The 24,997-nt window shown below is 38.5% G+C and overlaps 1 protein-coding gene and 1 pseudogene across 1 annotated transcript; one reads left to right on the plus strand and one right to left on the minus strand.

Moving 5' to 3' along the window:
* On the plus strand, positions 1-24,885 carry LOC100355142 (transmembrane protease serine 11B-like). The gene is made up of 10 exons (XM_051819326.2): positions 1-181; positions 2,915-3,030; positions 10,214-10,329; positions 10,408-10,475; positions 12,021-12,181; positions 13,888-13,926; positions 19,930-20,107; positions 22,425-22,684; positions 23,031-23,173; positions 23,827-24,885. The coding sequence occupies exons 1-10, from the start codon at positions 174-176 to the stop codon at positions 23,986-23,988; spliced, it is 1,251 nt and encodes a 416-aa protein (XP_051675286.1). The 5' UTR covers positions 1-173; the 3' UTR covers positions 23,989-24,885.
* Positions 18,884-19,312, minus strand: LOC100343741 (ribosomal protein uL24-like pseudogene; annotated as a pseudogene).
* Positions 24,886-24,997: the final 112 nt, after the last annotated feature.

Genomic DNA, 24,997 nt, shown 5'->3' on the forward strand with positions numbered 1-24,997 from the left:
CCCAACCCTTAAAAACCAACCAACCAACCTTGGATATAATACACAAATCATCAACTACACCGGGACATTTTGATTTCTATCACCATTATCATCACCAGCATCGCCACCACCACCATCACCATTACCACCACCACCACTATTATCCTTGTTACTGCCACAGCAAACTGTACATCATGTACAGGTAAGTGGGATTCATTTGGAAGAAAACTCTGCAAAACCTAATGGGTTGATAGAGTATCTCCTAAATTTTACTGTTTTTGTTAATTGGTTGCTTCCTGTAACTTAGGTCAAAAATCATATTTCCTGAGGTCTCTGGAAATTTTCAGAAAGTTAGGAAAAAAGAATCAGAATCAGCAACATTTGGTTATTTGCAAAGAATAGAAATTTACTCATATATGACTTTGAAACTTTAGGAAATGAAATACCTTTATGAACAGGTTTTCAAGTGGGTTTCCATCTGTAGGCTGTCTTTTTTTCCAAGGAAAAAGCAGAAGTGGAGGCCATTCAAATCCTTTTGACTGTTAGGTTTCTCTAATCTCTCTTCACAACTCTTACCCTAATGATTTAAAGTCTTCTACAAAAAATTATAAATTTCAGGTAATTTTGCACCATAATCTTAATGTAACATTTTATTACATAAAAGAACCCAGGTGCAACTATTTCAAATGAAAAATCACATTACAATAAGGGAAAATGCATTTATGTGTGCCTTGTAGTTAACAGTTAAAGAAATAACAGAATGTGGTCATAAGGAAATCTAAATTAAAAAATTATACCTGGCGTGGACTCAGTGGAGAGAACTATAGTGAGACTGATATTTTAATATTGTGAATAATGAATTTCCATAAGTTTAATCAATATCATTACTGCAAGCTCATTATGGCAAATGGTTTGTTGCACCAGAATAGTAATGTGCATTATGTGATGTAGATCCAGTCCAAAAGTCAGGCAATTATAGTTTCATTAAATATATGGATGATAAATCTATTGGAGATCCATTTTTAATCTATTCTCTTTAAAATGAGGGATTCATCCTAGAATGTAAGTTCCTATTATAAAAAAAATTACCAAAAATTTATTTGGTAAATGAAGAGTATATTATCTCATGAATACATCTTTTTTGATACTTAGAATATCATTTTATAAAATCAACTATTATTCACAAATAATAAATTCCTAAGGTCAATGCATCACATTTACTAGAAGGGTTGGATTAATCATACATTAATCTGATGTTATATATATTACTTTTAATAAAAAGAAAGCCTCATAGAGGGAAAAGGTTACATTAGAACTATTGCAACAATAAGTGTTCTTTAAAACCTTCCAGAGCATCCAAAAATGGTTTTCAGAGAACTTCTTCTAAGCTGTAGAGTCACTATTTAGGCTACAGCATGTCTCATAAAGCCTAAGCTACCAGACTAAGTTAATTGGATAACCCCAACAAATATGAGTGCTTACTCTCACATGTGCACTTTTTGTACTTATTAAAAGACATACTTTAGCAAACATTAACTGGAGTTACAAATATTGTGTAGGCAGTATTATGCCTGAATAGAATTTTTGCTCTGAGGGTGAAATTAAACAATAGTATTACAGGATGACAGCATACATAGCTTGTGTCTGAAATAGGGAGTGTCACTGAAGAGCTTTGACAAATGACATTGGTTCTGGGAAACCCTAATTAACAAATCATCAAAACAGACAATGAGGTACAAGGAAGAGTTAGGATTAAGACTAGAAGATAGAATAAAGAGGAAATAAGAGTGGGTGGAGTTGCAGTTTTGGTATAAGGTAACACTTCAGGGAAAAAAAAGAACTTACTTAAAAATCAATTTATCTTGGAAGAGATGAGAATGAAAACATTCACATATTCGTTGGAAATAGCTAATCTTCTAAATACTTCCCGTGATTACAAGCTTTTTTGTCTTATAAGAGTTATCTAGGATTTGTAGAATATAGAGTTTCAGGAAATAACTGAGGTTGTTATGAAGTTTGAAATCAGAAATGTTTGTCCCTCCTCTGATGGGCAAATACGTGACATACTGTCTTTCAAAGTATGAAGAATGATTAGTGTCCAAGCCTTAAATGGAATAAGGTAACTGTCCATAAACCTAGCTATAACCTAAACTACTCTATATTATGCCAGGTTGTTGCTGTGGATTCATTATGAGAGGAGGAGCACGGTGGGGGCAAGAAGCATGGAGTCACCACACAGACACCATATTTTCTGATTCTTTTTTAACTAATTGGTTGTGATGATGAAACAACTTTACTCATTGATTTATATTACACCAATAATCTGCACTTGTTAAACAAAAATTTAATTGTATAATTAAGTAAAAAAATGAACAAAAAGTGGAAAAAAACCTATCCATAATCTCATAAAACAGGGATTACTGTAGTTGACATCATGACACTTCCTTACACATTTATTAAACCTATAAGTATTGTTATATTATGTGTTTAATTGTGTTTATAAATCTTCACATGTCCATGTAATGACATGGCTATGGTTTGCAAAAACACAATGCAACCACACCCAATGTTTTGTAACCTGTTTTAGTTTTTTTTTTTTTAATCAATTTCTCCTCAACAACATGAGGACAGAAATCATGTCCATTTTGCTCTCTGATATATCACTTGACATGCTGCTTACATAGGATTTGTTAAGTGAATGAGCATTAGGGTCTACCTCTTTGAGGTCTTTGATGCATCTATATTTTAAACTAACATTAGAGATTCATGATAAGCTATAAATCATGTTATGTGACTTGAAGAAGACATCTATATTTTAAACTAACATTAGAGATTCATGATAAGCTATAAATCATGTAATGTGACTTGAAGAAGACACACAGATAGATCTAGAATGTGTATCATCTGATTTGAACCACTTTTTCCCTTTTCATAGGCCCAGAATAGTACCACAGAGATCATGGCCAATATGGATGGTAATCCTCATTTTTCTTGGAGTGGTTGCAAGCTTGGGAATCACTATTGGTCTCCTCGTTCATTTCCTGGCAGTTGGTCAGTATGGACTATATTCAATTTTCACTCATACTAATAGAGATCCTTTTAATTTAAAAAATTGGCAGCAATAGCATAAATATGTTCTTAGAAATCCTTTAATTCCCTGTAATTTGAATTAGATGTCTTCTTATAAGTTATGTCACTAACGGCAGGATGGGCAAGACAGAGATGCTCAATACAAATATGCCCATATTCATTGTTAATAAAGGGGTTTATGCAGTTGTGTAAACCTGTCACTTGAGTTATTACAGTCTTTAGTAAATATAGCTCAAAGTGTAGCTATCCCTACTCCTTTGAGATCAATTCTGCTCTTGGTTATTTATATCTCATATGTTGAATAGCAATGAGTAATTAGTAACTCTTCTAATAGTAGATGCTGAGTGTCACAAAATGGCTAAATTGCTGTATAACCTAATTTTTTTATTTTTTTTAAAGAAATTTGACATTCATTATTCCATTTGTTCCTCACAATAACCCTCTGAGTTAAGGAGGGCAGGTTTTACTACTGTCCTATTTTCACAAACAGTAAAAAGAGGTTCAGAAAAGTCAAGTGACTTACTTGATATTCTAAGGGTTTTTTGTCTTTTTTTATTTAGTAAATATAAATTTCCAAAGTACAGTTTATGGATTACATTGGCTTCACCCCACCCATAACTTCCCTCCCACTCGCACCCCTCCCATCTCCCGCTCCCTCTCCCATTCCATTCACATCAAGATTCAATTTCGGCCGGTGCCGTGGCTCAATAGGCTAATCATCCACCTTGCAGCACCAGCACACCAAGTTCTAGTCCCGGTCAGGGCGCCGGATTCTTTCCCGGTTGCCCCTCTTCCAGGCCAGCTCTCTGCTGTGGCCTGGGAGTGCAGTGGAGGATGGCCCAAGTCCTTGGGCCCTACACTTGCATGGGAGACCGGGAAAAGCACCTGGCTCCTGGCTTCGGATCAGCGCAATGCGCCGGCCGAAGTGTGCCGGCCGCAGCGGCCACTGAAGGGTGAACCAACGGCAAAAAGAAAGACCTTTCTCTCTGTCTCTCTCTCTCACTGACCACTCTGCTTGTCAAAAATTAAAAAAAATTAAAAAAAGATTTATTTTCAATTATCTTTATATACAGCAGATTGATTTAGTGTATATTAAGTAAATATTTCATCAGTTTGCACCCACATAGAAACACAAAGTGTAAAATACTGTTTCAGTATTAGTTATAGCATTAATTCACATTGGACAACACATTAAGGACAGATCCCACATGAGGAATAAGTACACAGTGACTCCTGTTGTTGACTTAACAATTTGACACTCTTGTTTATGGAGTCAGTAATCTCCCTAGGCTCTAGTCATGAGTTGCCAAGGCTATGGAAGTCTTTTGAGTTCGCCGACTTCAATCTAATTCAGATAGGGTCATAGTCAAATTGGAAGTTCTCTCCTCCGTTCAGAGAAAGGTATCTCCTTCTTTGATGGCCCCGTTCTTTCCACTGGGATCTCACTTGCAGAGATCTTTCATTTAGTTGGTTTTTTTTTTTTTTGTTTTGTGTTTTTTTTTTTTGTTTTGTTTTTTTTTTTTTTTTTTTGCCAGAGTGTCTTGGCTTTCCATGCCTGAAATACTCTCGTGGGCTTTTCAGCCAGATCCGCATGCCTTAAGGGCTGATTCTGAGGCCAGAGTGCTATTTAGGACATCTGCCATTCTATGAGTCTGCTGTGTATCCCACTTCCCATGTTGGATCATTCTCTCCCTTTTTTATTCTATCAGTTGGTATTAGCAGACACTAGTCTTATTTGTGTGATCCCTTTGACCCTTAGACCTATCAGTGTGATCAATTGTGAACAGAAATTGATCACTTGGACTAGTGAGATGGCATTGGTACATGCCACCTTGATGGGATTGTATTGCAATCCCCTGGCACATTTCTAACTCCACCATTTGGGGCAAGTCAGCTTGAGCATGTCCCAAATTGTACATCTCTTCCCTCTCTTATTCCCACTCTTATATTTAACAATGATCACTTTTCAGTTAAATTTAAACACCTAAGTATAATTGTGTGTTAATTACAGAGTTCAACCAATAGTTCTAAGTTTTTAAGTGACACAGCTGAACAATTCAGATATCAATATCTTAAAGTGTATTATTCTACTTTGTCATTGTTTTTCTGAGTTTCATTCCTCCGAGATCTGTTAGTCTATAAAATTACACAGCAGAGATCAATGTTCTCTGATTCAGTGGTAATTTCACTTTTCTTTCAACTTGGGTTCTTCACCTCTGTTTCAACCCAACTCTTTAGTGACTTCCTTCAAAAGGTAATAGATGCTCACAGTCTCTTATCTGCCTTATCTACCCATGAATTCTTTACTCTCTGGATCTTTCTGTTCTACCTTTCTTCTACAGATTAAAAAATAAAATTGCTCACATAATTTCCTTAAGGACAGTACCCTGAGTCTTCAAAATCACTCCCTTGTGAATAAATCTTATCAATATGGTAAAGGAAAACAGTAGTCTAGAGATTTCCTGATGGCTGAATAGGGAAAAGATGTGCGGGTTTTGACCAGAGGAAGAGCAGAGGAGAAGACAAGCAGATGAAGTGCATTCGTATGGGAGGGTTACAGAGAAGTTTGCAGTGCAAATTATACTGAAAGAAGAGGGATGCCATGTAGCAGTGTGGAAAGTGCAGAAGCACAGCAGAGTGGGGACAGCACCAGTGACTCCCATGAGCTAGAGGGAGCTAGAGGGAGATGCCAGCTTCTGAGAGCAAGCCCTTCCCTCTGAATATCCACTGAAGGAGTAGATACTGCTCTAAGCCACAGAAGCATAATTCAAAGATAAAACCCATTGTTGTGGAGCAGTGGGTTAAAGTCCAGACCTGTGGTGTCAGCATCCCATATGGGCAACGATTTGAGTCCTGGCTGCTCCACTTCTAATCCAGCTCCCTGCTAATGTGCTTGGGAAGGCAATGGAGGATGGCCCAAGTCCTTGGGTCCCTGCACCCCTGTGGGAGACCTGGAAGAAGCTCCTGAATCTTGGCTTTGAATCAGCTCAGCTCCAGCTGTTGCAGCCATTTAGGGAGTGAACCAGAGGATGGGAGATCTCTCTCTGTCTCTACCTCTCCCTGTAACTCTGTCTTTCAAATAAATAAAACAAATATTTTAAAAAAGCCCATCAGAGGAGAAAACCAACAAGTGTTTCCATAACTGCCTAAATATATACAAAGAAATAGAAGAAACAAGAACCAGGAAGGCAAGTTGGCTCCTCTAAAGAAATATAACACTTCAATATTAGAATGTGAAGATGAAGAGATTGATGAGACACCTGAAGATGAATTAAAAATAATGATCATAAAATTACTCAGAAGCACAGAGAAACAAATTCATGAGATACAGGAATCCATACATGATATGGATAAAAATTTTGCTGAGAGATTGAGATACTGAAATCAAACTGAATTTTCAGAAATGGAAAATTAAATATGATAAATAGAAAATAAAGTGAAAAGCCTCAACAACAGACTTGGTGTGGCAGAAGAAAGAATACCTGATCTAGAAGACAAGTCTTTGGAAATAGACCAAAAAAATAAGAAAAAATTTTTAAAAAACCTGAAAGTAGTATTTAAGATTGATGGGATACTATCCTATCAAATGACCCATCATATGTGTCTTAGGAGTTCCTGAAGGTGTGGGAAGAGAATGGAGTAGAAGCCCTGTTGATAGAAATAGTAGCAGAAAACTTCCCTAAAGGAACATCCAAGTACAAGAAGCACACAGAACTCTTAGTAGACATGATCAGAAAAAATCCTCATAACACATTACAGTCAAACTTTCAACAGTAAAACATAAAGATTCTAAAATATGCAGGAGAGAAATGCCACATTACATTAAGTCCCAAAAGAAAGATACTGTCAAACCAGAATAATGTATCTAACAAAGCTCTCATTTATAAACAAAGACTTTTTTTTTTTTTTTGACAGGCAGAGTGGTCAGTGAGAGAGAGAGAGACAGAGAGAAAGGTCCTCCTTTTTGCCGTTGGTTCACCTTCCAATGGCCGCTGCGGCCGGCGCACCGCGCTGATCCAAAGCCAGGAGCCAGGTGCTTCTCCTGGTCTCCCATGGGGTGCAGGGCCCAAGCACTTGGGCCATCCTCCACTGCACTCCCAGGCCACAGCTGAGAGCTGGCCTGGAAGAGGGGCAACTGGGACAGAATCCAGTGCCCCAACCAGGACTAGAACCCGGTGTGCCGGCGCCGCAGGAGGAGGATTAGCCTGTTGAGCCGTGGCGCTGGCCACAAAGACCTTCTAAAACAAGCAGAAATTGAAAGAATTTATCATTATTTGTCTATCCTTCCATAAAAAACAGAATAATAGTCATTTTTATGAAAGTATGTGAAGTCAGAAAATCTCCTAGTAAAAGTACAGAGGAAATTCAAAGCAAACAATTGGAATATTTATGGAAACATGGTTATAACAAATCGTTACTTATCTGTAATAACCTTGAATGTAAATGGTCTTGGTCTAAATTTTCCAATTAAAAGATACAGACTTGCTGAATGGATTAAAAAAGCAAGACCTGTCTATTTGCTGCCTACAAGAAACACACCTCAGCCACAAAGTTACATGCAGACTGAACATGAAAGGATGGAAAAAGATATCCCATGCTAATGGAAAGCAAAGAAGATTAAAAAAAATTAGCCATCCTAATATTAGAAAAATAGACTTTAACATAAAAACTGTTAAAAGAGTCAAAAAAGTGGATCATGAAGTGCTTAAGGTATCAATTCAACAGGAACAGATGACTATAATAAATGTATATGCACCCAACGCTAGGGCACCTAACTATTTAAATATTTAAACTATTTATTTATCAAGAAAAATTAATTGAATTTTTAAACAGACTTATTTATATGTTTGAAAGGCAGAGTGACAGAGAGAGAGAAAGAAGGAGAGATGGAGATTTTCCACCCACTGCTTTACTCCCCAAATAGCCTCAACATCCAGGATTGTACCATGCTGAAGCTATGAGCCCAGAACTCCATCCAGATCTCGCACAGGAATGACAGAGGCCCATACCCTTGGGTCATCATCCACAATCTCCCGTGTGCCTTAGCAGGAAGCTGGATCAGAAGTGGAGCAGCCAGGATTGGAATTGACACTCTGATATGGGATGCCAATGTTGTAAGCTATAGATTACTCTGCTGGGACACAACATGGCTACCAGGAAAATTTATTTTAGAATGACACTGAATCAATGTAATTTCACTGTAATGTTATAACTAGAATCATAAATATAAACATCAAGATATATATATATACACATATATATACAAATTAATCTACTACTTGCAAATGCCCAGGTTCAGCATTCTGGATACAAAACAAAAATAACAGATTACGATTGTTTACTCTAGTTCCTTCAGTGACATGCTTCACAGATTATAATTATACAATACTAGGAAAAAGTGCATCTTGTAGATTGTCTTTTATAATTTAGTCTTAGTGATAAAGAAAAAAAAAATCCCAGAAGGTTGAAGTGATAAGCCAAGGTGGCATAACCTGAGTGTGGCAAGGCTCAGACTAATCGCTAGACATTATATGCATCATTCTTTTCAGTGACCTTGGGTAACTTCTTAGACAGAACCAGGCACTCGACTCTTTTTTTTTTTTTTTGACAGGCAGAGTGGACAGTGAGAGAGAGAGAGACATAGAGAAAGGTCTTCCTTTGCCATTGGTTCACCCTCCAATGGCCACCACAGCCAGCGTGCTGCGGCCGGCACACCGCGCTGATCCGATGACAGGAGCCAGGTACTTATCCTGGTCTCCCATGGGGTGCAGGGCCCAAGGACCTGGGCCATCCTCCACTGCACTCCCTGGCCACAGCAGAGAGCTGGCCTGGAAGAGGGGCAACCGGGAAAGAATCTGGCTCCCCGACCGGGACTAGAACCTGGTGTGCCGGCGCCACAAGGCGGAGGATTAGTCTAATGAGCCGCAGCACCGGCTGCACTTGACTTTTTATGCAATGGCTGTGATCAGATAAAACAGAGGAAAATGGGAAACTGATTTTTATTTTATATTGGAATTATTTCAGACTTCCAAGTCTACCAATGATTTCATCTCAGGAGATTATATTTTTCAGTGTGTTAGAGTTTAGTGGTATATTTTATTTCAATTTTTGTTAACAGTTAATATATATATTTATAGGCTGGAGTGGGAGAGTTCGATACATGCTTCCAATGTGCACTGATAAAGTCAGGGTAATCAACATTTCTGCTTCTTTGACATTATTTTATATTTGGAACCTTGGAGTTCCTTTCTCTTATTTACTCATAAAGTATATAATAGGTTATAGTGAACTATAGCCACCTCAATGTGCTATATAACACTAGGGACTTATTCTGTAAATCTAACTCTGATTTTGTACTTGTTATTCAAACTCCTTCCGGACTATTTTTAAGGTGGACCAGAAATTCAATTGCCCTCAAAATATGTACATGATTAATTTTTAACCCAAAAAGGTACTATTTCATATTAGCTCCTATTTTTAAAAGTACATTTATGACTTAGAAGAACAACCTTTTAGGCTTGTCCCATTTCAAATTAGAGTGGTTAGGTGTATTAGGTGAAGTAGTTATTTGGAGACAAGAAATAAATGAGGATGTGAGCTCATGATGAGTATCAATCACCACCTACCTAATGTTGTATATAGGTGCAAGGCCAGTGTGAAGTACTCAAGGAATGGCTTTCAGAAATGGAAAGTATGGGGCAATGGGGTAAAGAAAGAGTACATGAGAGTGTGAATCATCCAGAGTGAAACATGTGCTTGTAAGGCTTCTTACATCAGAGCTGCTGAGAAAAGTCAATTGGTTAATCACTAGTCTAAGAGTTTAGATTAGACATGAAGAGTGGACATTTTTCCTGGTGCACACTCCAGTGGATTTGGTGGCTGCAGTCATCGCTGTTTTGAAGAACATGCTTAGGGTGTATTCAGACTTAGCAGGAGAGTTATGTCCTTTGTCACATGAAGGCAAGGCTTAGAACAAGTCACTGAATAAAAGCTGGGTAGTTCCCAAGCAGATAATCATTCCTCTGCTGTCTGTCTCTAGGGCTGGTTTAAAAGCCAGGTTGCATGTTCATTTAAAAAAGAGATACACATGGACTTGCACTCCCTTCTTGTTTTAAAATTCTTTAAATATTTCTTTATTTCACAGGAAAGCTACACTATTATGAAGGTGTTTTTCATATTTCTGGAGCCACATACAATGATACCTGTGAAAATGTAGCTTCACAAGCCAGTACAAATCTGAGCAAAGATATTGAGACTAAGGTAAATCAGAGATCTATTTTATTAGTGTCATTATAAATTTGGCTGAAGTATACATGGGACTCTATTTTCTCTTGGCAGATGTCAGATGCATTTCAAAATTCTAGTATATATAAAGAATATGTCGACTCTCAGGTCATCAAACTTCTGTAAGTACAAATTAATACAAAATGTTATGAAAAGAGGGAATATATATGTGACACAGCCCGCCTTTTTCATAACAGCAACATGAAACAGACAAATAGATAAAGGTAGAGAGAAAGAAAGAAAAGAAAGAAAGAAAAAGAGATGAGGATGAGGGAAGAGGGGTGGGAGGGAAGGAGAAGCTGGAGAGAGAGAGAGGGAAGGAGGGTGAAACGGAAGGAATAAAGGAGAGAAAGAAAGGAGGGAGGGAAGGAAGAAGGAAGGAAGGAAGGGGAGGAAGACTGATGTGAGAGAGTGACAGAGAAACAAAGAATGAGCTCTACTCTAAGTGTTATTATACTATTTAGCAAATCTCTGTTCAGGGAAAGAACGGCTGTATACAAATCTATAATTTCTTGTCTACTTGCAGGGGAATTATAAGGTTAGTGGTGGTCAGTCCTAAATGGTTCCATGAAGAAAGATAGCTGTGACTCCACAGAAAACAAGGAAGCCCAACCTCATTGTTTTAGTAACCACCCCCTGGCCGACTCTTCTCCAATCACAACATGGGTTACACATACCCTAAAGTAATCATTCATGGGCTTTTCTGTGATTACCATCCCTGCCATTGTAGGGATGAACCTTTTGAGAAACGTCGGCGTAAACCTGCCTTTGAGGGGTATTTGAGGATAATCTTGGTAGGAAAGGATGCGGGATGGAGAGGATGGAGCATGGGGAAAGGGAGAAAGGGAGAAACCACTTGCAATCTGGTGGTAACTGCCAGTGTCTACGCTGGGAACCCTTGAGCAAAACAAACAAAAAATTCAGTTGACCAATCAACCAACCTTCTTACTTATAGACAAGCAGAAACCTTGAAAGACCCTTTACTTGATCATAATTACTTGAAAATGGAATTGTGAGGCTTTTACAAATTCTGATTAATATGAATTTCACTTTGATAGTCTTCCAAAATGATTTGACTTCCTTCACTGAACAATCAAAAGAATGTACTGAATATATAGATAACCCAGACTTCACAACTTAGAGTTATTTTCTGAGCTTTCTCCTTGTAGATCTATTGGTTATATGTAAGGTATAATACATCTCGATTGTTATATGTAAGAAAGTACAGGAATAAGTTGCAGACTGGCCCCTGAATATATGCTGGAACTTGTCTTTTGAGTGCTTCCCTGCCTTGCCTTTATTTTCTCATTCATTTTTCTCTAAAATTCAATTATTAGAAAAAAATTCTTATGAGAACACTGGTTTCTATTGTATTATAATAAAATCTTGGAAGGTATTTAGCTGCTCATATGTATTTGACTCATTCTAATTCCTAGTTTATGATCCCATATCTTTTTCAATGTACAGTACCTCTGAACTAGCTAGAAGATTTTTAGGGACTTTTACAATTTACATATGCTGCGTTTTGTGTTTATACTGTATGTCTGTGTTAGAGATGTTCTTTATCATCTGTAAAGATTTATAATTAAAATGTGGGAACTTTGATATGATCACACAACATCTAAAACTTCAAGAAGTACCACATTTGAATACATCTATTATTTTAGGCCCAACACCAATGGCTCCAGTGTACAGTTACGTCTGACCTTCAAGTTTCCTCCAGCAAAGAGGGGTAGCATGAGGACTGAAATCCTGGCCATCTTACATCAGATGTTGAGAGGCAACGTGGCATCCTGGAATGCAGTTCCTGCTTCCATTGGACTTATGGGTACTTCGTTTCTTTTCATTGTGGTCTATTACTCAGGTTTCTGAAGTATTCTTAAAAGTGCTAGAAATAAAGGAACTATGAGTTCTGCAATTTTGGGGTTAAATATGTTTCCTGAACTCTGACACTCCTAGCAATGGGTTGGTGGTGGAAGGGGCAGCGCCATAACATCATTGTTTGACAAGTGATAGGGATAAGGTTAAATCGTGGGCATCTAAAGGACAACCTTTAGAAAGGTTAGCTGTTAGGGATGGGAAAGTGGCTGAAAGCTTCTGACCAAATCATCTTTCCTTCCTACTCTCTTGTCCTGTCAGGACCTATGAGAGATGGCACATTCAGGGTTTTCTTGGTCATTCACTAAGGAATTGCAGGGCTAAAGCAATGCTGGTAATGGGAGCTTTAAACAATTCTTGTGAAGAAATTAGAGCAATGTTACTTAAAAAATTGTTTGGAATAATTCTCTAGAAAACAATGGAAGACAATGATAGATTTTCATCCCTGTATAGCAAATGACTTTTATAAATATCTGGAAAGTTCTACAAAGGTCTTGAAAGTCTCACCTGGATTGTTAAACAGCCTGTAGGGGAAAAACATGTGGTTTCAGTGCCCCTAGTTTATGGCCTTTCTGGTCTAATAGTTGCTCTCAGTGTCCTTGAAGGTTCAAAAGGCTTCCAAGCCACCAGTTACAGCTCCTCTGCCTCAGAGCACAAACCCTGTGACCAATGGGACACTGTGAGAAGTGAGTCTGAGGTAGAGGTTCTCCAGGGAGCAGTGAAATCCTTTTGTGGGTAGCTGTTGGGATAGAGGGCTGGGATTTCTGCTCCTCCATGTCCCAGGGATTAACATCAGTGCTTTCCTGCGGTTCTTCCTATAGTTCTCTTCTTTTATTCTTTAAAGTCTCTTTCCAATAGGAAAGAAGCTGCAAAGTTACATTTTGAAAGTTTCCTAATTCAGTCTAAGTAAGGAGAATATTTTAAAAAGTAGGAAAGAGCCGGCACCGTGGCTCACTAGGCTAATCCTCCGCCTGTGGCGCCGGCACACCGGGTTCTAGTCCCGGTCGGGGTGCCGGATTCTGTCCCGGTTGTCCCTCTTCCAGGCCAGCTCTCTGCTGTGGCCAGGGAGTGCAGTGGAGGATGGCCCAAGTGCTTGGGCCCTGCACCCCATGGGAGACCAGGAGAAGTACCTGGCTCCTGCCATCGGATCAGCACGGTGCGCCGATTGCAGCGCGCTGGCCGTGGTGGCCACTGGAGGGTGAACCAACGGCAAAGGAAGACCTTTCTCTCTGTCTCTCTCTCTCACTGTCCACTCTGCCTGTCAAAATAAATAAATAAATAAATAGTAGGAAGGGTCCAATGAAATAAAATTTTAACTGATTTTTTTCTTAAAATATATATGCCTCAGTCAGTAGAATTGCCAGAATATCAAAAATCTGTATATTTATAAGAAATCTACTTTTTACCTCATTGACTATTTTACTACAACTATCATAATACTGAAATCTTTGCATTTAACTTTCATTTTCCAATATTACCTGGTAGAGATGAGGAGCAATGTTCAAATTAGTTTAGAAGAGCTGATAATCAATACATGAATGGTTAAATGTTGGGCATAATTAGATCGGAAAAGTTTGCATTTGTGTCCTGGGGTTGAAATCAACTGGTTGGTGTTATTTATCAGTTTTACAATTTTTGTTTTGTTTTTACTTTCAGAAATCAGCAAGGCTAATTCTGAAATGCTTGTCAACAACTGTAAGTTAATAAACTTTATTATAGAGTTAATATATTCACAAATATTTCTACATAATATTTTCTAAAGTTTTTTTGAAATACATCATGGAAATCCACAGAATTTTTTCTTTTATATTACATTGTAAAATTTATTAATATGTAAAGATTTCATGAATTTCATAGATACAATTCCAAAATACAAGACTTTCCTCTCTCTTCTTCCCCTCCCTCCTCCTTCCTTTCTTTCCTTTTTTTTCTTTTAATTTTTTGCAATAACATACTTCCCATTTAGTTTGTAACCATAGCCTCAGTGTTCTTCTAAACAAAGAGTTCTGCAAGTAAAAGGTAGATAGATCACTGTTCCACAGGGCTATAGATGAGGGCGATAGATGGCAATTGAGTAACAAGGTATCAGTTTAGCTTGGTATACATTGTTTCTTTTTGCTTTTTTAAAAGATTTATTTATTTATTTATTTATTTATAAATCAGAATCACACACACACAAACACACACACATTGAGAGAGAGAGAGAGAGAGAGAGAGAGAGAGAGAGAGAGGGAGGGGGAGAGAAAGAGAGAGAGAGAGAAGAGATCTTCCATCAACTGGTTCACTCCCTAAATGGCCACAGTGGCTGGGGCTGGGCCAGGCATAAGCCAGGAACCAGGATCTTCATCTTAGTCTCCCATGTGAGTACAGGGGCCCAGGCACTTGGGTCATCCCCTGCTGCTTTCCCAGGTGCATTAGCAGGGAGCTGGATAGGAAGTGCAGCAGTCAGTATTTGAACCAAGACCCATATTTGATGCCAGCACTGCAGATAGCAGCTTAACCTGCTGTGCCAAAGTGCCAGATCCTGTTTCTTTTCTGTACCCTTTATATCAGCAAAAACAAATCAGAGAAAACATACGATATTCATGTTTTTGATCTGACTTGTTTCACCAAGCATAATAACTTGGTGAAAAGCAGAAGGAGATGGCCCAAGTGCTTGGGCCCCTGCACTATGTGGGAGTTGCAATCATTTTGTTGTAAAGGATAGGATTTCATTCTTTTTTTAAACTTTTGTATAATGAATATAAATTTCCAAAGTACAGCTTATGGATTACAATGGCTTTCCCCCCTATAACTTCCCTCCCACCCGCAACCCTCCCCTTTCCCACTCCCTCTCCCCTTCCATTCACATCAAGATTCATTTTCAATTCTCTTTATATACGGATGATCAGTTTAGCATATATTAGGTAAAGGTTTCAACAGTTTGCACCCACATAGAAACACAAAGTGAAAAATACTGTTTGAGTACTAGTTAGAGCATTAAATCACAATGTACAGCACATTAAGGACAGAGATCCTAATAAGGAGTAAGTGCACAGTGACTCCTGTTGTTGACTAAACAATTTGACACTCTTGTTTATGGCATCAGTAATCTCCCAAGGCTCTAGTCATGAGTTTCCAAGGCTATGGAAGTCTTTTGAGTTCGCTGACTTCGATCTTATTCTGACAAGGTCATAGTCAGAGTGGAAGTGCTCTCCTCCATTCAGAGAAAGGTAGCTCCTTCTTTGATGGCCCCATTCTTTCCACTGGGATCTCACTTGCAAAGATCTTTAATTTAGGTCTTCTTTTTTTTTTCCAGAGTGTCTTGGCTTTCCATGCCTAAAATACTCTCATGGGCTCCTTAGCCATATCCGAATGCCTTAGGGGCTGATTCTGAGGCCAGAGTGCTATTTAGGACATCTGCCATTCTATGAGTCTGCTGTGTATCCCGCTTCCCATGATGGATCGTTCTCTCCCTTTTTGATTCTATCAGTTAGTATTACCAGGCACTAGTCTTGTTTGTGTGATCCCTTTGACACTTAGACCTATCAGTGTGATCAATTGTGAACTGAAGTTGATCACTTGGACTAGTGAGATGGCATTGGTACATGCCACCTTGATGGGATTGAATAGGAATCCCCTGGTATGTTTCTAACCCTACCATTTGGGGCAAGTCAGCTTGAGCATGTCCCAAATTGTACATCTCTTCCATCTCTTATTCCCACTCTTATATTTAACAGCGAACAATTTTCAGTTAAGTTTCAACACTTAAGAATAACTGTGTATTGATTACAGAATTCAACCTAAAGTATTAAGTAGAACAAACAAAAAAAATACTAAGAGGGATAACTTATTAAGTTGTTCATCAACAGTCAGGGCAAGGGCTGATCAAGTCACCGTTTCTCATAGTGTTCATTTCACTTTAACAGGTTTCCTTTTTGGTGCTTGGTTAGTTGTCACCGATCAGGGAGAACATATGATATTTGTCCCTTTGGGACTGGCTATTTCACTCAGCATAATGTTTTCCAGATTCCTAACAGGGATCACTTTTCAGTTAAAATTTAAACACCTAAGAATAATTGTGTGTTAATCACAGAGTTCAACCAAAAGTACTAGAACAAAAAAATACTAAAGTGGATAAAGTATTACATTGTACATCAACAGTCAGGACAAGAGCTGATCAAGTCACTGTTTCTCATAGTGTCCATTTCACGTCAACAGGTTTCCCTTTTGGTGCTCAGTTAGTTGTTGTTGATCAGGGAGAACATATGATATTTTTCCCTTTGGGACTGGCTTATTTCACTCAGCATAATGTTTTCCAGATTCCTCCACCTTGTTGCAAATGACCGGGTTTCATTGTTTTTGACTGCTGTATAGTATTCTATAAAGTACATGTCCCATAATTTCTTTATCCAGTCTACTGTTGATGGGCATTTGGGTTGGTTCCAGGTCTTAGCTATTGTGAATTGAGCTTCAATAAACATTAATGTGCAGACAGCTTTTTTGTTTGCCAATTTCATTTCCTTTGGGTAAATTCCAAGGAGTGGGATGGCTGGGTTGTATGGTAGGGTTATCTTCAGGTTACTGAGAAACCTCCAGACTGACTTCCACAGTGGTTTAACCAGTTTGCATTCCCACCAACAGTGGGTTAGTGTCCCTTTTTCCCCACATCCTCTCCAGCATCTATTGTTGGTAAATTTCTGAACGTGAGCCATTCTCACCGGGGTGAGGTGAAACCTCATTGTGGTTTTGATTTGCATTTCCCTGATTGCTAGTGATACTGAACATTTTTTCATGTGTCTGTTGGCCCTTTGGATGTACTCTTTTCAAAAATGTCTATTGAGGTCCTTGGCCCATCTCTTAAGTGGGTTTTGTTTTGATGTTGTGGAGTTTCTTGATTTCTTTGTAGATTTTAGTTATCAACCCTTTATCTGTTGCAGGGTTTGCAAATATATTTTCCCATTCTGTCGGTTGCCTCTTACTTTCCTGGCTGTATCTTTTGAAGTACAGAAACTTCTCAATTTGATGCAATCCCAAATGTTAATTTTGGCTTTGACTGCCTGTGCTTCTGGGGTCTTTTCCAAGAAGTCTTTGCCAGTACCTATATCTTGCAGGGTTTCTCAAATGTTCTCTAATAATTTGATGGTGTCGGGTCATAGATTTAAGTCTTTAATCCATGTTGAGTGGATTTTTGTGTAAGATGAAAGGTAGGGGTCTTGCTTCATGCTTCTGCACGTGGAAATCCAATTTTCCTAGCACCATTTATTGAATAGACTGACTTACTCCAGGGTTTCTTTTTGGATCCTTGATCAAATATAAGTTGGCTGTAGATGTTTGGGTTGATTTCTGGTGTTTCAATTCTGTTTCATTGGTCTATCCATCTGTTTCTGTACCAGTACCATGCTGTTTTGATTACAACTGCCCTGTAGTATGTCCTGAAATCTGGATTGTGATGCCTCCGGCTTTCTTTTTGTTGTACAAGACTGCTTTAGCTATTAGAGGTCTCCTGTGTATCCATATGAATTTTAGCATCATTTTTTCCAGATCTGAGAAGAATGTCTTCGGTATCTTGATTGGTATTGCATTGAATGTATAAATTGCTTTTAGGAGAATGGACATGGCTCACTAGGCTAATCCTCCACCTGCGGTGCCAGCACTCCAGGTTCTAGTCCCAGTTGGAGTGCTGGATTCTGTCCCGGTTGCTCCTCTTCCAGTCCAGCTCTTTGCTCTGGCCCAGGAAGGCCGTGGAGTATGGCCCAAATGCTTGGGCCCTGCACCTGTATGGAAGACCAGGAGGAAGTACCTGGCTCCTGGCTTCGGATCAGTGCAGGGCACCGGCCATAGGGCCATTTGAGGGGTGAACCAACGGAAGGAAGACCTTCTCTCTATCTTTCTCTCTCTCACTGTCTAACTCTGCTTGTCAAAAAAAAAGGAAAATATTTATAGGAAATTGTACAAAAGAGTGAAGTGAAAATTGATTCTAAAATCATGAGTGAAGAATATGATTGTGAACAAGCTAAAATAAGAAAAGGTTTAAGGAATATATTAGTCAGCTTCTCATTGCTTTCCCTGAAATAGTCAACAATACTTCCTTGGGAAAAAAAGTTTATTTCAGCTACAATTTGGAGGTTCAAAGCTCAATATCTAGTGGCCTCCTTACTCTGACAGAGGCTGGCTACAGCTGAATCAGTATGAAGGAACATTCACATGGTGAGCTAGCAAACAGAGCTGCTAGGCTGCCTGTGGCTTAATTAACCAACTCTCTACTAAGAACCACTTTCTGGGGGTTGGCACTGTGGCGTCTACCTCTCTCTGCAGTTCTGACTTTCAAATAAATCAATACATCTTAAAAAGAAAAGGAACCACTTTCTGGGGCAATGACCCCACTTCCCAGCCACCACCATCTGATCAGGTCTCCAACTCCTAATCCTTCAACGCTTAATAGAAGACTTCAGAATTTGAACATCTGAAAGAGTTTGGAAAGCCAAATCCCACTCAATCCATGAAAGGGAACAAAAAGGACAACTTAGGATAGGACCAAAATACAAGCCTACACTATAAGTCAAATATGTTTATTGCAGCATAAAAACAGCTCTGCATCTTTTAAAACAGGTGGAGCAACTTTTTTTTAATTTCATCACTTTTTAATGAAAGTTGTGCATATGAGATTACTTTATTCTTGTATCTTCTCAGTTGCTTCTTCCTTGTATTTGCCCTTCTCCTTTCCTACATGACATGACTTGGCTTTTTACGCAAGGATCATTTTGTGGTCTCTGTCCTGTTTTAGCCTAGTGACAACCAGCTTGCTGGGGTGAGCAAGGACAGTTGTGCCATTGGCCTTTTCTTGCTGCATTTATTCAGTGTGGATGACATATTTATTCTTATAAACCTGGTCTACTTTGCAGTTTCTGACCTTTACAATGTTCTCACACCATTGTACTTCATCATCCTTACAAATGGGCATGGATGGCAAGCTGACCTTCAGTCTCAGCTCTTTGGAAAGAGGGGATAGCACAATCTTTCTGCGACCATGGGAAGAGGCATTGAAATGCTGGTTTTGGTTCTTTCTTCGATCAGAAGTCACAAACTGACTAAACTTCATTTTGGCTGCTGCCACTCAGTTGATGGCTGCAAAAAAGAGGGAGAATCCTTTTTCTGCCAACGGCTATTTAGATTTATAACTTCATTCATGGGACATACAAAGTTATCTATTTAAAAATTAGCCTCCTATAGATTTATTGAATTTCAAGTCCTACCTGTTTTTGTCTTGGCAAGGCCAGATTGAATGATTTGACTGGTCTTATATGGCCTACAAGCTGGACATTCCTCACCCCTGTTTTTCAGAGTATGGTGTTGCCCACAAGGTACATCCATGCATCTGTTCTCTCAGTGGATATTTGTGGAGTATTTATTGTCCACATTGCAACTGTAGACACCACTGTATATACTGTGCAATAATCATTAATGAAACAAAGCCTTGGAGAGATGAGAATTTTGAGAAAGAGGCATCCCAAAAGGCAATAGCTAAAGAGACTAGAAAGGATAAGATTAGGATAAGATTCACCAAAGCCAAGATGAGTTGGGAAACCATGAACACAGAGCATTACAGGAAATAAACAGCTGAATTAATCACTGTGGGTTTTCAAGTTATATTTTAAGATGACATTTTTATAAAGCAGAATAGAAGATGCCTGCTCTGTGTATAAATCCTTTCTCCAGGTTGTGGGAGACGACTGAGCAGCAGTATCACAGCTGGCAACCGAATTGTGAATGGGAAGAATGCCCTGGCAGGGGCTTGGCCATGGCAGGCCAGCATGCAATGGAAAGGCCACCACAACTGTGGAGCCTCTCTGATCAGCAGCAGGTGGCTCTTATCAGCAGCTCACTGCTTTGCTAGGTAAGTTCAAAAGTCTGATGGTATGAAAGATGCTGGGTGCAAGCTTGTTTGGATTAGCCCATATGGATTAACCTAAATACGGGAAAAGTCATAAGATCATAGGAAATTTACAATCACATACAAAATTTACAATTACAATCGAAGGAGTAAGAAAGCTTTTAAATTTAGGAAAAAGGGGGGATTGAATAAAAGCAGTTCATACTTTCCAAATATTTACCTTGGCATGGTCTCATGTGCCTTATTGAAATCATTTCACTTCATTATAAAAATTCTGTATAGGAAGCAAAACTTAACCTATAGAAAGAGGAGGAAACTAGGCTCAGGAAAGGTGATAGATTTAATGTCAGTATCACAAGCTATTAAATAATAGAAAAGGAATGTCTGACTCCAGTTCTAGGTGATTTTTTTTGCTTCTAGGAATTTACAAGCTAGTTGAAGAAATGAAAATGTCAGCTATAGAAAGTATGAGGACATGTTGGGAAAGATAATGTTATGGAACTTGAACAAGTAATATGGTATGTGGGATGGGTATTTAGCCTAGTGGTTAAGACACCACGAGTTCAAAATCCAGCTCTGGCTCTCAACTCCAGCTTCCTGCTAATGCACACCTTGGGGGGCGGCAGGTGATGGCTAACCTAACTGGTTTTTTGCCACTCACATGAAAGACCTACATTGAGTCCTGGCTCCTGGATTTGGCCAGCCCAACCCCCATCATTCCAGGCATTTGGGGAGTGAACTAATAGATGAGAGCTCTCTCTCTCTCTTGCACTGCCTCTAAAACCAATTAATTTTAAAAAGGAAATGGCAAATTCAACTGCTGTATGAAGATTTGATCTAGACCCTAAAATGCGATTATAATATATATTTGATTAAAGGGATGATAGAGTAACATTCACTACTGGTGGGAACACAGCCTTCTTCAGATGTATGGAGATGGAACAGCACAGTTTGTATTCTGTATACATCAAATAAAAGAGCAATTTCAAGTAGAGAAGATTTTACAAAAGGAAATGCTAGAAAATATTATTAACATTTTGAATATATTGGTTTTAGATATTTATTTTTTAAAAAAGATTTATTTATTTATTTGAAAGGCAGAGTTACAGAGAGAGAGAGAGAGAGAGAGAGAGAAAGACAGAAAGACAGAGAGAGGAAGATCTTTCATCTGCTGACACATTCCCCAAATGGCCATGTTGGCTGGGGCTGGACCAGGTTGAATCCAGGAACCAGGAGCTTCGTCTGTGACTCTCAGATGGATGCATGGGCCCCCGGACTTGGGCCATCTTCCACTGCTTTTCCCAGTGCATTAGCAAGGAGCTGAATCAGAACTGGAACACTCAGTACTTGAACCAGGGCCCATGTAGGATTCTGACACCATAGGCAGCAGTTTAAACCACAGCACCACCACACAGGCCCTATGCTGCAGATATTTCTAAATAACAAGAAATTTACTGAAGAAGTATCTTTTACAAAGCATCTTCATAGGATGTCTTCCAGAAGGGATTTTCAAAAAGCTGGTGATAACCATGGTCTGCCTATGCAACTTGTTAAACATACAGATTCATTAGCATTCTTCCTGGTCTTTTTATGTAAATCTCAGAAGGGGAAGCCTGAGTGGCCTCTAAGGAAATAAAGTGTACAAATCACAATTTTTTAACATGTGAAATCAGGGAGGTTTTAGAATAGGGGGTGGATTGAAGTATGCCACTGATGGCATGAAATTATGGGAATCTTAAAAAACGTAGTAGCTTATATTTTGAGGGAGACATGAGAATAAACAAGATGTTTTATTCTAAATTGACAAAGAATCTCAGTGTGGAACTGGAGAAACTGATCAAGAAATCTAAATTAGAAAGCAAGATACATTGTCTCAATAAACAGAATAATGGGACTGAGCAAGAACAAGCTGCAATTTTTTAAGTACCCAAGTACCCAGAGTCTTCCACAGGCTCCCAGAACCTAAGGTGCTCGGCAATAAGATTAAATCTGGACTCTAATCACTTAATGGACCAAAGATGCTCATCTAATTCCTGCTCAAGTCAAATTCTCAGAAACGTTTAGAGTTGACTTAGCCAGAGAAACTTGTCCCTAGTTGGGAAGATTTGCAGAAACCTGCCAAACATAATGGTTCTTAGCACTGTCTTTAAGCAACTGCAATGTTTGTACCAACTCTACATCAAGATGTTTTTGAAGACTAGAATGTAAGTGCTTTGTAGTGTATGGGAACCTTATGCTTCAAAATGCTAAGAAAAAGACCACCTAGGACACTGTTGTGACGCAGACAATGATAGTATTTCCATTACATTGTGTCCTCCAGGAAAAATAACACACAGGATTGGACTGTCAACTTTGGAAATATTGTAAATAAGCCATATATGACACGGAAAGTCCAAAACATTATTTTGCATGAAAATTATAGCAGTCCCGGGGTCCATGATGATATTGCTCTTGTGCAGCTTGCTGAAGGAGTCTCTTTTACAAAGTACGTTCGTAGGATCTGCCTTCCCGAAGCCAAAATGAAACTCTCAGACAACGACAGTGTCGTAGTTACAGGATGGGGATCACTTCATATGTTTGGTAAGTTTTCCTGCAAAAACATAATAGCTTAATGGGAATAATCATTTAATCAATCAATCAATCACTCCCTGCATGCAATTAGTCTACCAGTAAATATATTGAATAGCAAGCCCTGTAGCAGGACAAAAAGTGTGAAATCACATTGTTTTCAATTTCTAAAATATCCCTGGGAATGGGAGTGGGGAAATTGCATTTATGTGGAAGGCAGCCAATAATGAAAACCTGAAAGACTGATGTAACCTGTGACTGGCCTGCTCCTAAAAGAATATGCTTTATATTATAGTTGTTCTTTATTACCACAAGCAAGGCCAAGAGTTCTCTAAAACATAGCATTTATTGCCATTAGGTGCTTTCCCAGAGACACTTCAACAAGCATTTGTGAAAATTATTGACAACAAAATTTGCAATGCCCCATATGCATTATCTGGCTTTGTGACTGAAACAATGCTGTGTGCTGGTTACATGTCTGGAGAAGCTGACGCCTGTCAGGTATGTCCAGCTACGTTATCCAATCATTTTCTCCCAAAGTGCCAACTAAATAGACATTTTTATCAGCCTAAAATATTTTTATTTCCTAATGATTTCCATATGGTAGCTTCACATTTCACTCCACTTAAAATTATCACTCCCATTTATGTGTCAGACATCAACCAGATGCTGGAGATGACATGGTGAGCATAATATCTGCCCTCATGGAGTTTTCAACACAAGAATCCGCACAAAGAATAATCCTTGGAAGTTTTGAAGAGAAACTGAGTTGTGTTTTTGGAGAAGCTTAGAGACCTAGAAAGCTACCTCCTGCTCCAGGGAGGCAGCAGGAGGTTGAGCATGGACTGAGGTCAAGCATTGCTCAGAGACTACGACATGGAGCTCAGTGCACTGCTCAGAACCACTGCAACCACTGAGTCATCTTTGCTGTAGTCAAGGGTGGTTCTGGGTTGTCAATGCAATACCTGGCAGCTATAGAAAATATATTCTGGCTTGCAGCTTTGTGGATTTTTAATAAACTCAAGGATTCTGCAGTTTTAAGCCCAAAGAGGGTGGATTGGTTTCAATGCCAAGGGGATAGTGTTAACTCCAGAAGAGAGGTAAAATGAAATTATTTGACAAGAATAGTAACATTGTTTCCCTTCTTCTTCTAGAATGATTCTGGTGGACCGCTAGCTTACCCTGACTCCAGAAATATTTGGCATCTTGTTGGAATAGTTAGCTGGGGTGATGGTTGTGGGAAAAAGAATAAGCCAGGTGTCTACACACGAGTGACCTCTTATCGTGACTGGATTACCTCCAAGACTGGACTCTAAAAGAAAAGTAACCATGAAATGGAGCATGAAGATAAAGGCAGGGTAGTCTTATCTGCTGCTTCAAGATCCTTCTCTTTTGATGGATGATAAACCAATCATTTTCTTAGACACAAAAATACAAACATCTTTACCAATGCTGTAAAACACTCTCCATTCATTTGTTTATGTATTTAACTAATCTATGAAAGAAGACAAAAGGGGAGTAAACAAAACCAAAATATTTTTATTAATACTCTAATTCTGATATATCATTTTTTGTAATTGTCCCTACTTTGTTCTTCAGAATTACATAAAATAAAATTCATAATTTGGTAATATGAAAACATACATCCTTATTCTTTCAAGTACATTAGTTTTAATTCTATAAATTAAAGTTGCACTTTGTTCACTGGAATGTGCGAGACAACTCATGCACATCTACTTTTTTATTTATATGTGAGATAGTCTGTGTACTTCATGACATCACATGATTTTGGAGTGCAGAAGGGATAGCAGAAATTCATCTAGACCAAATCTTCCAATTTATAGAACAGGAAACTAAGAGAAAGTAAGAGGAACTATTTGCTTAAAGGCACTCATCATCTCTAATAAACTGATGAATTTACTATACGTGTATTTTCTCTCATCAAGTTTAATTCAATATTCATCAGGAATTATAAGTGATTTTTTAACTTGCAAATACTTACATTTTTTTTTTCATGTCTTTCTTTTGTTATTTGTTTTTCTTCTCTTGCAGCAATAATAATGTGAAGTCCTCAAGGGCAGGGGGCAGTGTGGCACATGTTTTGTTATCTGTCCTTACAGCAAGCATGCAATTGTATGGAGGATTGACTGTAATCTCTGCACATAATTTACCTTTTGTGGTTTCCTAACAAAAAGGAGCCCTAATTTTTTTAGTCAGTTAAAATAAAATAAAAAGCCCTCTGCTATTTATGGTGTTACTCTTTTATTCTGTCTTTTTTCATAAAGTATGACTCTTAACAACATCAAACCTAATCATTATTAGTGA

The sequence above is a fragment of the Oryctolagus cuniculus genome, chromosome 8, assembly GCF_964237555.1.
Source record: "Oryctolagus cuniculus chromosome 8, mOryCun1.1, whole genome shotgun sequence".
Lineage (NCBI taxonomy): Eukaryota > Metazoa > Chordata > Mammalia > Lagomorpha > Leporidae > Oryctolagus > Oryctolagus cuniculus.